This window comes from Grus americana, chromosome 4 (genome assembly GCF_028858705.1).
Source record: "Grus americana isolate bGruAme1 chromosome 4, bGruAme1.mat, whole genome shotgun sequence".
Taxonomy (NCBI): Eukaryota; Metazoa; Chordata; class Aves; order Gruiformes; family Gruidae; genus Grus; species Grus americana.
This window is the reverse complement of record NC_072855.1, coordinates 29039816-29052266: the sequence shown is the minus strand read 5'-3', so window position 1 is coordinate 29052266 and position 12451 is coordinate 29039816. Positions and strand designations below refer to the sequence as shown.

Below are 12451 nucleotides of genomic sequence, written 5' to 3'. Positions count from 1 at the left end.
TAGCAGTATATAACTGTTGTTTTGCAATATAGATGTCTAGCTGGATGGATAATACCAAGTCACCTGTATACCTGTGATCTCAAAGTGGAGTTTTGGGACAGATCTTGTAGCCCGAGGCTGATAGACCCTCCTCCTTCCTGTGATAGCAACTTCCAACAGAGAACAAGTATTGGTCACATGCAGTGCCTCTGCCAGTTCTTGATATCTTTGAATCCTCCTGATGAGAGATCATGTTCTAAAACCAAATTAAAAACTCTTGGTAGCCTGTGGTCCATGGAATTTTATTCAGGATTGTCAGCAACTGGGAAAACAGGCCTCTGCTAAATTTAGTTAACTTTTATTTAGATAGCTTTTTTATTTATATGTAAATAAATATATAAAATTAGAAATAAATTCACATATAGATAAATATTTGTGTACTTACATAATGTATAAAAGTATATATTATATATAAATATATAATATGTACAAATATATTTAGATATATTTTCATATGTTTATATCTATAAATGAAAATAGTTATTTCCAGAATGTGTTTATAAAAATGTACGTGAAAGCTTCATTCTGGAATGTTAAAAAGGCAACAGTTTTTTACAGGATTTACGTCTGCTTTTTCTGCAGCCTGTCCCACTTGGTCAATACAGATCACTTTCAAATACAGTGTTTTCTACTGGAGTTTTCATGAGAGATACTTATTTTGTTTTCTAGTACGGTGATGAAGTGGCTTGGTCAGAGATAGAAAATGTCTGGACTACTTTGGCAGACAGCTGGCCAAAGAATCTGAAAATAATTTTGCACTTCTTGATCAGCATCTGTGGAGTAAACAGTGAACCCAGCCTTTTGCCTTATGTGAGTATGTGATATGTTTCTCCTTATTGCTATTGATAGTTGAAAAATTAGTTGTATGTCTAGCAGCAAAGATGACCAAACAAAAAATGTGAGGTAGGATTTCTAGTATCAAAATCTCCAACCACATAATAGTGTCACCCCATATTCTATGACCACTAAATACTATGAACAAATCAAATTCAGTTCTTTTGTTTGAGTTACTTTGGACATCTGTGTCCAAATTTCAGTATCAGTTTCAGTTAAACTCGGCGTTTATGGAATGGGCTTGGGAGAGGAAATAACCAGAAAGGATATTTCACCTTAAAGATAGCTGAGACTTCCTTAAGACAACAAAATGTCTACATCTGTCTTAGCATTTTTTTCTTTCTCTGTGATAAAAAGGAAACTTAAGAGTTTGCTGAATTTAGATTAATTTTATTAGGAGTACACACTGAACAAGTCCTTTCCATCATAAAACACAAATCTACTGCAATTGTTGGTCTCTGTTTGTTAGGAAAAACTAAGATAGTTCCATAAGCAATATTTTCATTAGAAAATTATTACAGGTTTTGCTAGTAGTAAAAAAAAATCAATGGAAATAAATAATTGATCAGTAATGACTCAAGAAAATGTTAGGAGAAAAAAAATAAGCTTACTGATTTCTAATCACTGACTAGCAGCCAACTGTTGAGCTTAGCAGTGACCAGGATTGTTTTGCTGAAGTAAGATGTAGTGGAGAATCCTTAATTACTGTATGCTTAATAAAATATTCCTATAGTTAGGTGTTATATACTCTGATAAGAATAAAAGGCCTGTAGCATTTTGGGAATTACATGGGGTTTTTTCATGCTATAGTTTAGGATAGTGCTAAAAAGCAGACAGATAATACAGTGAAATAAAGCACCTGTCACACCAGGTAAGGACAGTGTGATTATTCTCACATGACCAAGTATTAAAACAAAAAAACCCCCACCACAGGCCCCCTCAAAACCAGGTTTATTTTTTGTAGAAGCATATGTGAGAGCACTGCAGAATAACATGAGGAAAATATGCTATCTGCTGGAAGAGAAGTGTAGAACACAACTGTGAAGTATGAAAAATAAATTATATCAGAATACATTCTCTCCAATGTTGATCTCAGATGTTGCTAAAACCTTTGTAAGAGAAAATCTTTTGCCTCTTATATAACTGTCATTGAACTCAGAAGACTTACTTTCCCACTCTTGTGATATGTTTCTGATGCTTGCTGCTATTGAGAGCTGTGAAAGCAATTTTGTTTGTTTTTAGAATTAGAGTAAGTTTCAGGTATCCTCACTTGCGGTGCAGGTAGATACTGATTCTAATAAGTTGCTGTATTCAATTATCTTATTTTGGTTTTATTTTTTAATCAAATTACTGCAGTAAGAATTTTATTTATGTGCATCCTATTTTATATACATATACTTTTTTTGATGGCAGGTAAAGAAAGTTATTGTTTATTTGGGTAGAGATAAAACAATGCAACTCCTAGAAGAGCTGGTGAGTGAACTTCAGCTTACAGATCCTGTCAGTTCAGGAGTCACCCATATGGATAATCCACCATATTACCGCATTACTTCCAGTTACAAAATCCCTTCTGTCACTTCAGGTGAGAATTTATTAACTTAAAATTTTATTATTGTTTATGATAAACATGCTATTATCAATCAGTTATAATATTGGAGTTCATCTGTAAATATTCAATAGAAGTACAATGTTCTGTTTCTAAAAATAAATTAAGGTACGAAGTTTGTTTTACAAGATCTGCAGATTTTGGTGTAGCGAGCATTGTTATTAAAGAACATCCAGTAGGTTCATAAGGAAGAGGTTTGTATTAATATATGTCTTAGACTTTGTGTTCACCCTTGCTATATCACTTCTATGTCAGTTCAGTCAAACAACTGGGAAAACCTATATAATTTTAAATCCATGTAAGTTGTTATATTTTAAGTTCTGTTATAGACACAAGCTGCATCCATAGGAATTTATTCAACAGGATTTAAGTGAACTTACTTAGGAGAATTTGTTTAGAAATAATTAACAATAGATCAATCATCAAAAAAACCACCACTGAAAATATAAAAAGTGTCTACCTCACACTTCAATACAAGAACATGCTGAGAAATGTGGGGAAAAGCTGTCTGGTTTTGGTGAAGCATCTCTCAAAGTGAGCCACAAAAGACATGGATGGAAGAGTATCTAAGCAAGGACTTAACATTGACAGCTTTGCAGCACAAAAGCTATGAAGCAACCTGGACCTATCACATAGGGATTATCTGGATCACAAGGTGGATGCATTGACACTTGTTTATGAAAGTGTTTAAAAATTATGAAAAAAAATTATGGGGCTCTTGCACTTAAGAGTAATTGAGAGTAGCACAATCTGTGGGGAGGGTGCAAAACTATTTCCGACTGTGGTCGTCTATTCAGTGTGATGCTTGCAAGTTTCTCTTAAAAAGAAATTGATGCAAGCTTTTCTGAAGACTGTTAGGTTTTAATCCATAATCTGTTTGTGTTTTGAATTAACTGCATACCAAAGTTCAACTACTTTGTACAGATTGCTACGAGCTATAGCATACAGGAAAGAAAGAAATAGGGCTCTAGATTCTGCTTCAAAAACAAGCCTTTCTACTTAATTTACATTGAAGACTCAGAGATTCCTGGAGTGAATTATTTTGGTTTTTTCCAGTTAGTGAAATTATGATAGCAGCTTAGAAACTTCTAGTCTAAACAACAATTTTTTTCTTGGATATGAAAGGAATTTCTGTGGCTCAGTTTGTATTTGTGCCCATCACTGTAGTGTAAACCTAGTTAGGGCTCTTGGCATGGACGAGTAAATAAGGGTCACAGTGTAGTGCTTAGGACTGCTTTTCTTTTGTTCACCAATCTTTTTCTTTGTCCATAATTCACAGGTACCACTTCTAGTAGCAATACAATGGTAGCTCCCACAGATGGCAACCCCGACAGTAAACATATAAAAGACAGTATTGAAGAGAAGTAAGTATCTCCTCGAAGAACAGTTATTAATTGAATTACAGGAATTCCTGGTAGGTACTATAAATAGTTTCATATCAATGGCTCCAGGTATGTCTACACTGCAGGAAATATATGACTAAGTTTTTTTTAAGTTTGAAGCAACAGAACTGGAATACTATTTGGGATTAACAGTACCAGCCTCAATCATAATTTGAACTCAAAAAGCTGTAGAGGAAGCTGAATAATTGAAGGGACCAATCCAGGTCAGGCTTTGTATTGCTATAACTGTATTGTTATTGATGCCTAAATGAGCTGCTGTTACACTGGATTGTATATGTTTACATAAAAGAAATGATACTGCAGCTGGATATAGGTACACCAATGGCAAATGTTACTAGTTTAGTAATGTAGCCAAATCACAAATTGGTTTCCTAGCTCACTAGAAATCAGCAGTGCCCACGTGTTGACAGCTAGTTTATTCTCCCAGTTAGGGTATTTGGATGGTATCTGTGGCAAGATCCCTTCCAGCTAGCTTTAAAATGGATGCCTCCCTAATTTTTGAGATCGTTAAGAACTATCTTTTGAGGAAATTTGCCAGGCAGTGGAACTGCTGTGAGGGTGGTGGAGAGCAAACAGCTGACATGGACTTAGTCAGGGTATGGAGTGAGCTCAGCAGTAACTGACTGTGGGCATGCTCTCATTGTGTGTTAAATATGAGATAGCTAACCTTAAAGTGAAAAGGGAGTAGGGATTCTACAATTAGCATGAGAACAAGTGTGCGCAGAAAAAAGTGCACACGTGCCATTACTGTAGAGTAGCTACTGTTGGTAAATTCACATACCAGTTTACTTTGTGACGACAACTTTGAAAGCCTTAGTAATTATGTTTCCAATATAATTTCCCAGTTGGACACTTTTTTTTCTTCCTTAGGTTACTTATGTCAATATATTTAGATTAATAAATATATTGACAGAGACAGCCCCAATACTTCAGTTAAATTGAGGGGAAGAGAAAATAAATCACAGAAGACTATGTAGTCTGAGGCATCATTCAGAATTCAACCTAGCAAGGCACAGACAAGTATTTGGCTGCTGTGGGGGCTGGAGCTGAAGTAATTTGTAAAGTAACGAAGGCAGTTTTGAAAGTCTCTGCAAGTTTTGGCATACGCTCTAGGGTTGTCTAAAACCTCCCCAGGGTATATGCTTTTTGATAAGATATACCTGTACATCTTGGACTTGGCAGGAGGAGAGAATTTTAGAAATTTATGTAGAAATGGCTTGGAAATTGTGCTTTTAGCACTCTTATTTCTCTGATTTCTTTATGTTTATCAGATTAGCAAGGTAGAATCTTGGACTCTGTGTGTATATATGTGCGTGTGTATATATATATATGCACACATATATGTCTGTGCGAGATCAAATAGGGATTTCATTATTTTGTTAAGAGTGAGAACAACTTATGTATAATGGTAACAAATATTTTAAGGTACTTAAATATTAATGAAAATCATCTAACAGAAATATAATTTATAGTGGATTATCTTCTTGGATCCCCTTATCTACCATTGCTTCAGCTGAGATGCTGTGATATTGTCCTTGTAAGATGAAATATTTTTGCATAGCACTTAGTTTTGTTGAAATACAGTTTTACTGAGAGACCCTGATTAATTTTTGTTGCAGAATGTCAGTTACTAGTGCTGCTTTATTTGTTCCTACAGTTACGTACATCTAGACATCTACAGCGGGTTGAACAGTAACTTAAACCGCCAACACCACAGACTGGAATCTCGCTACAGCAGCAGCTCTGGAGGATCATATGAAGAGGAAAAAAGTAATATTTTTATTGAAAGATATTTCTGTGTATAGAAAATAAAATTTTCACAAGTTAAATACTATTGCTTGAAGGTTGGAACATGAGGGAACAGGCATTATCAGTGTTTTTTTGCACAAACGTATTAAAAAATATGGGACTTCTGCATTCCTTGGCTTTAGTACTGCTATCGAAGTCTAGCATATATTTGATTACAATAGAATGTGCAAGGAAGATGATAACACTTTCTTTCCTTCCCTTGTCCTTTGGAATGAATTGTGACCATCTTCCCAAATGAGGCAGTTTTAGTCTATTTTCTTTGCCAATACCACCACCAAAGATAGATAGGCAGAAGAAAAAGGAGAGAGATTGGCAGGGGGAACATGAGACAAATGAGGAAAAAGATGATGGAAAAGAAGAAAGTAATTATGCTTTTAAGTGATAGCAGTCCTTGGCCTGTTTAAAAACAGGGTACAAAACTTTCTGAGAAGCCATAGCAAAGGAAAATATAGTGGGGGAAAAGGATCTTGTTGTGTACCTCTAATTTTCAAGCTTGTTTTGAAAATATGTTTTGGGTTTGTTTTCGTGATCTGTGGCCTGTTTTTTCTGAGGTGCAGAGGTAAGGAAAGAGGCAGAAGTATATCCTGAAACTACATATACTTTTGGAGACTTTTCTTTAACGGAGGCTTATTAGCTGAGGCTACTTTTGTAACAGTGCCTAAGATAAATCATCGTGACAACACTAGGGAAAGCTAAACAGGTCATGTAATCAGGCAAAAATGAGGACAGTGGTCAGACAGTGTTACATTAGTGGGTTCTGTAAGCTTTGTCAGAGTGCTTGTTTGACTGAAACTCTTGTTTCAGCTAACAAGCTGTTAGTAATTAAAATTACTTTATACTTTAACCCTGCATAGGGTTATCAGATAGATTTCGGTCTGATCCAGGTTATTACAGTGCTCCCACAGACTGTCGTCTTAGGTTTCACTCCATTTTTTATTGACAGTTGATTTTGCTGCCAGTTAAGTTGTTAGGGTATAGTACAGCACATGATACAGTACTGCCTTTTCCTTACCTTTCTTTTGCTACTGAAGAGGATGTAAACTACTGTGTTTTGGGCGTTGCATGCCGGTATGGAACCTAGTGTGTCCCATGCTGTATTGAAGCAAAAGAGTCCATTAGGGTCTCCTTATGCACCCCTTAATGTCTGATTCTGTGCAGACCTAAAGGTTAGTGTGAATATGTGGTGCGTAGTGCTTCTTTTAAGAAAGCGGAACATAATGTCCTCTACAGAGCTTGTTGTAAAGGCCGGGCGTGCTAATGCAGATCTGCTAAACTTTGGGTCAGTAACAGGTTGGTGGATCTTCCAGGCAGCCAGTGTGTTTATTACTGCTTGGATGGGTGATGTCCAATATCATAGTTGTGGTCGTTTTCACCTTTGTTTGCTGTTTGTGATAGCAACGCTGAGTAAGTATCCTGAAGCAGATGATAATTCACATGCTCCATCAGTAAGAAGTTTGTCACTTCCAGTCAAGAAGGTGATAACAAGCTGATACATGCGTGAACTGCTTAAACTTCTGCAGCTATACTTCCAAAAGGACAACTGGTAGAATCACTGAAACAGTGAACTGTTGAGGCAGTCTCCTTCTTTGTTTCTAGCCTTAACTGGTCATTCTGAAGTCCAAGACATCTCATTTAAAAAGAGAAAAGTATTTTGGATGTATAACACAGTATACACCAAAACAGCTGATGTGCTTCCTCCACTTTTGAAGCTTGGATGTCTTTCTGTATTTTCTCAACAAATTTACTGATTTTTCTGAGCAGTGACTTTTGTCAAACAGTGGGATTGGGCTATGCTGCTGTAAAAGTAGCAAGTTCCGAGTTACCCCCTATATCAGGCCAGCATTACCTGACACACAGAACTGGTGGATTTTTGCAAGCAAGACCTATACAGAGGTGCTCTTGAGAAGTGCTTCCTTAGCCTATAATGAAATGCAGCTCTTCAGAATTAGTTCAGTATGATCTTGGGACCAGCCTTAACTCCCTATCTGACATGAGGTTTGAAATTCAAGGAATTAGACCACGTTGCCCTTTTTTTTCCCTTATATGCATACATGTTCCCTATGTGCATCCATCGCTTTTATGAACCTATTCAACAAAGTCCTACTGTTATGTGCATGGCTTCTGTAGAATCATTTAAAAGTACTTCTTTAGAAGACTATATAATACAGAAACAGATTATTTTTTTCTTCTGGTTTAATTACCTGTTGTGTTAGGTGATTCAATGCCTCTATATTCAAACTGGCGGTTGAAGGTGATGGAGCACAATCAAGGAGAGCCTCTACCTTTTCCACCTACTGGAGGTTGCTGGTCACCGTTGGTGGATTACTTGCCTGAAACTTCTCCTCCGGGCATGTCTCTTCACAGGTAACTGTTTTAACAATGCTGATGGCAATTCACTACATTTTGTGTTGCACAAATACAGTAATTTAAAGAGGTCTGATTAAAAGACAGTAGATTTAAAGATAGTAGATTTCTTTTCTGTGGTTTTATTCACATGTCTAGCCGTTGAAGATTTCTCAGCCTTTTAATTTGAAGGACTAAGGTTTTTCTGTCTTCATTCTGAGCATTCATCTTTTCCCTTATAGTACAACTTTGTGGATGTTTATAGACTTAAGAAAGAATACTGGTTAGTAGCATATTAAGCTCATTGCAGCTCTTCATAAAGTTGATGTTACATTCTTCTAACAAATTACTTTTTTGTTTTTAGATGCAACATAGCAGTGATTCTTTTGACTGACTTGATAGTTGACCACAGCGTCAAGGTGGAATGGGGGGGATACTTGCATCTTTTGCTTCATGCAATTTTTATAGGTAACTGAATTCTTACAGAAATATGTCTGGTAACTTAACAGTTGTAGCTACTGATGTAGCTGTTCTTTTCCACATTTAAATGAATGTGTGCCATTGCATTGAAATCCCGTTAATTTGTTAATATTTATAATATTTTAAAAAATTCAGCTAAATATCTTTCAGCTTGATTAATATGAATATAATAGAGGGGTTTGGAGTCATTTGAAGGCCCTTTCTGGTGGAACTACTTTTGCCTCTTTCTTCTTTTAGAAGACACAGTAAAATTCAAATTTTTCCTTTCTGTTTCTCTGTAGTAATTTTCATACAGACCACAGATTAAGTTCTTACTGGTGTGTGAGAAACAAGAGGATATATTAATGTTTGCTAAACTGTATGCTTTTGGTTTTATATTGAAACACTGAAAAAACATCTCTTCAGTGAATTATGTATCTATTGTTTGGTAAAGTATAACAGACCAGTTTGAATACTACTATTTTTTAAAAATTGAAGTGAGTGTGCTGTCATGGTTTAACCTCAGCACTATACCAGCTACTAGAAAGAAAAATGAACTCACTCTCAGCTGAAACCAGGACGTGTGCCCTTTGAATTTAATAAAGCTTTTCCATTTTCCTTTTGTGTTAGGTTTTGACCACTGTCACCCTGAAGTCTATGAGCATTGTAAACGACTGCTTTTGCATCTCCTGATAGTGATGGGATCTGGCAGTAATGTCCAGTCTGTTGCTTCTGTTCTACTCAGAAACAGAGAGTTCAATGAATCCAGGGTGCTCACTGTAAAACAAACCACCCATTTAGATTATACTTTCACAGGTATGCTTTAGATTTACTAAGTGTTGCTTGTTAAAATGACACGGAAAGTTATCTTTTCTTCTAGGCATTATTAAAATTTCTGATATGTGTAATATTTCCCTGAGCCCTTGCCATTAAAATGTATTTTATTTCAGCTCTGTCTAGCTGGTTAAAATGAATTTCTTCAGATTTTAATTAAGTCAAAATGAAGATGGTTCACGTTAGCATTTTGTGCCCAGTCATCAGAGTTGGGAGCACAGTTGAATGATTAAATAATAGTGGAAACAAGAGAGAAAGCTCTATGTTTTGATCTGTAATACAGCAATTTTTATGACGCACTTGAAAATAAAAACCAAGAAGATACATCTCTTGTGTATAGCAACTTTAAATTTCTGACTTCTGTCAGGTGTAATTGCGTTGTTCAATAGGCTATCAGAATACCCTTTGGGGATCTTACCTTTTAATGTTCATTTTATATTACAATATTGTAATTATACAGGAAATTATGTGGTTTATATGTATCTCTTTACGAAAGCAATATTTTGATGATGTAAGCCTGTTGCAGTTTTTAAAGAAATGTTGTTGAAAGCTAGTATTTCATATTATTTCAGTAGGTGGCAGCATATTGCTATACAATCTGTTAATTCCATTTTGTTGACACCAGAAGTGACTCTGTCACTAACTAAAAATATTAATCTGTTTTGTGAATTTGATCTTCATGGCAATGAGGAAACATAAAGCAAGCATAGTGGAGGAATTCTTTTATGTAAACCTACTTGCAGAACTTTACCAATGCACCTATATGGTGACCTATACAAACCATTCCATTCCTATTCTTTGCAGTTTGGAGTAAAACTGTTTAAACATGACACGGTATTTTGCTGCTATTAAAACAAAAATGTCTGATAGAAACTAGAATAGGATCAGCATCAAACATTTTCAGCTGGGCATTAAGATAAGGTGATTACAGGTACACATGCCTAGCACAAGGTCAGACAACCTGGTGTTAAATTTTATTTGAACCACTAATACTCTAGTCCAAACCCTGTGGCTCTGTTGAGTGAAAATTTATGGTGGATGTCAGCGTGTCTGAAGCTTATGTACAATTGTTAGGATCAAAGATTCACAACCCGCTTTTCCTTGCTAGTTTACTTTTCCCAGCACCTCATAGGTAGAGAGATATAGGCGTAATGTGAGGCATTCCCGCAGTTGTAATGTATTGCCACATGATTCTTTACATAGAGAGAAAGTCTTGCAGCAATGAGATTAAACTAACTTCAGAGAAACTTTGTGCAGCCAGAGGGGAGCTGCTTAGAGTTGATTCACTAGTTAATACATAGTGTTCACTGATTTAAAGTGCTGTCAGTTATACTGGGACTGAGTTTTAAGAAAAGAAAATTATCTGCACATTATTGAGAAGTAGTTTATATCTCAACTTAAGATGAAATGCCTCAAACTGATGAGCTGTTATATTACCAATACAAAATCAAACAATGCAGTGGTTTTAGAGGGACCTAGCAGTTTCTAATTAAGGGTCCCATCATACGAAGACTTTGCTTATATATCAGAGTTGTTGACTTCACTGAATTGATTGCATCAGTTAAATTATTCTCATTATCTTTGCCAAATTATTGATTTTTAGAGGGCTATTTTTTCTTTTTATGTAGCTAATATTAGCTGTCAACTTCAGAGCACATAATCATCTTTTTTTCATTTCAGCAGGTGTTCATGATTTTATACCAGATTACCAGCCCTCCCCAATGACAGACTCAGGGCTTAGTTCAAGTTCTACCTCTTCTAGCATCAGTTTAGGAAATACAAATGCTGCCATTTCTCATCTGCACACCACAATCCTCAATGAGGTTGACATTTCAGTAGAGCAGGATGAAAAAGTGAAAACTCTGATAGAGTTTATTACCTCAAGGTAAGATTTCAATTTTGATTTTTGTCAAGACATGTATTTTGTGGAAATATGGCAAACCTTTTATTATTTAGCATGATGTTGTCTAATTTTGTCGCTGTTTTATCACCAGTAAGAGATTAAGATTTTAATCCTGAAGTGGTTTTATGTGATACAGCCTATCAACTCTCTTTCCAACAATTTGAGGGTATTCTGGCCCCCCTTTCATGTCCTGACTGTTTAAAGTCTTTTGCCATGTTCTGCAGAGGTCTGTTATCTTTGCTTGCCACACAGTTTATAGAGTTCCCTTTTCCATCTAAAGGATTACAATACTAAAGGATTAGGGCTGGAATACATAAAGATGATTAGGGAGCTGCAAGATTTGTGTGGAATTTATGGATTGCCTAATGGTAGAGAGCTGGCTGTTCAGAAAATATGAATAAGTAGCAAAGAACATCTGTAAAAACAAGCAATGCTTGTGCAGTTGGTATGATAGTTTATATAAAGCTTTCAAGATTGGGTAAATCTGAAATCGCGCTTGTTTCTCAAAGCTTTTGATTATTTATGCCAACAGAAAAAAACCCTTTATATCAGCCTAAATTTTGAAGAGTGGGATGTACTGATGTGAAGAAAATGGGAAGAAAGGAGGGTTGTATTAGGAAGTGTATAATGGTGTTAGTTGTACTAGTTCTTTTTTTAGATAAATATTATCTAACAGAGAACATCTCTTCCTAAACTTACGCTGTTGTATCAGTTGGATCTGATACATTGCTTTTCACCTTGTCTTAACTTCTTGTATATTTTGTACAATATTGGACAGTTGACAAACTTCTTTCCAATTTGTGCCTGCAGTTCTAAATGGTTTCTTTTATGCGGTAGGTAGTAGATGCTTTTGCAGTTAACCTTAAGGTTAAAACAACATTTAAATAATATTAATGACAAAGGCTACATTTTCTATTCTGTTTACTGTATTTTTATATTTTTAGGAAAAGAGGGCCACTTTGGAATCATGAAGATGTTTCGGCCAAGAACCCTAATATAAAGAGTGCTGAACAGTTAACTGTGTTTTTAAAGCATGTGGTATCTATATTTAAACAGTCTAGCTCAGGTATGTTAGAAAACAGTCGATGTGTTGATATAGTGTTCAAGTCTGCAAGCTAAATGAGCTTTTGTAAGTGCCTGTAAGTTTACAGATAATCTATAAAAATCATTCTAGGTGATTGTTTACTGCTTCTAAATAATAGATTTTTCTTGTGCATTGCA

The 12451-nt window shown here is 35.6% G+C and overlaps 1 protein-coding gene across 12 annotated transcripts in view; it reads left to right on the top strand.

Moving 5' to 3' along the window:
- Positions 1–12451, top strand: part of FRYL (FRY like transcription coactivator) — a 181300-nt gene that overhangs the window by 127051 nt on the left and 41798 nt on the right. For 9 of the 12 annotated variants that reach the window (XM_054823073.1, XM_054823072.1, XM_054823065.1 and 6 more), the window contains 9 exons: positions 709–849; positions 2287–2455; positions 3759–3843; positions 5540–5652; positions 7905–8055; positions 8399–8502; positions 9124–9309; positions 11008–11212; positions 12175–12296. In XM_054823073.1, coding sequence (XP_054679048.1) covers positions 709–849; positions 2287–2455; positions 3759–3843; positions 5540–5652; positions 7905–8055; positions 8399–8502; positions 9124–9309; positions 11008–11212; positions 12175–12296 — 1276 coding nt within the window. The remainder of the gene's footprint in view (positions 1–708; positions 850–2286; positions 2456–3758; positions 3844–5539; positions 5653–7904; positions 8056–8398; positions 8503–9123; positions 9310–11007; positions 11213–12174; positions 12297–12451) is intronic. The other 3 variants (XM_054823067.1, XM_054823075.1, XM_054823064.1) reach the window with 1 other exon arrangement.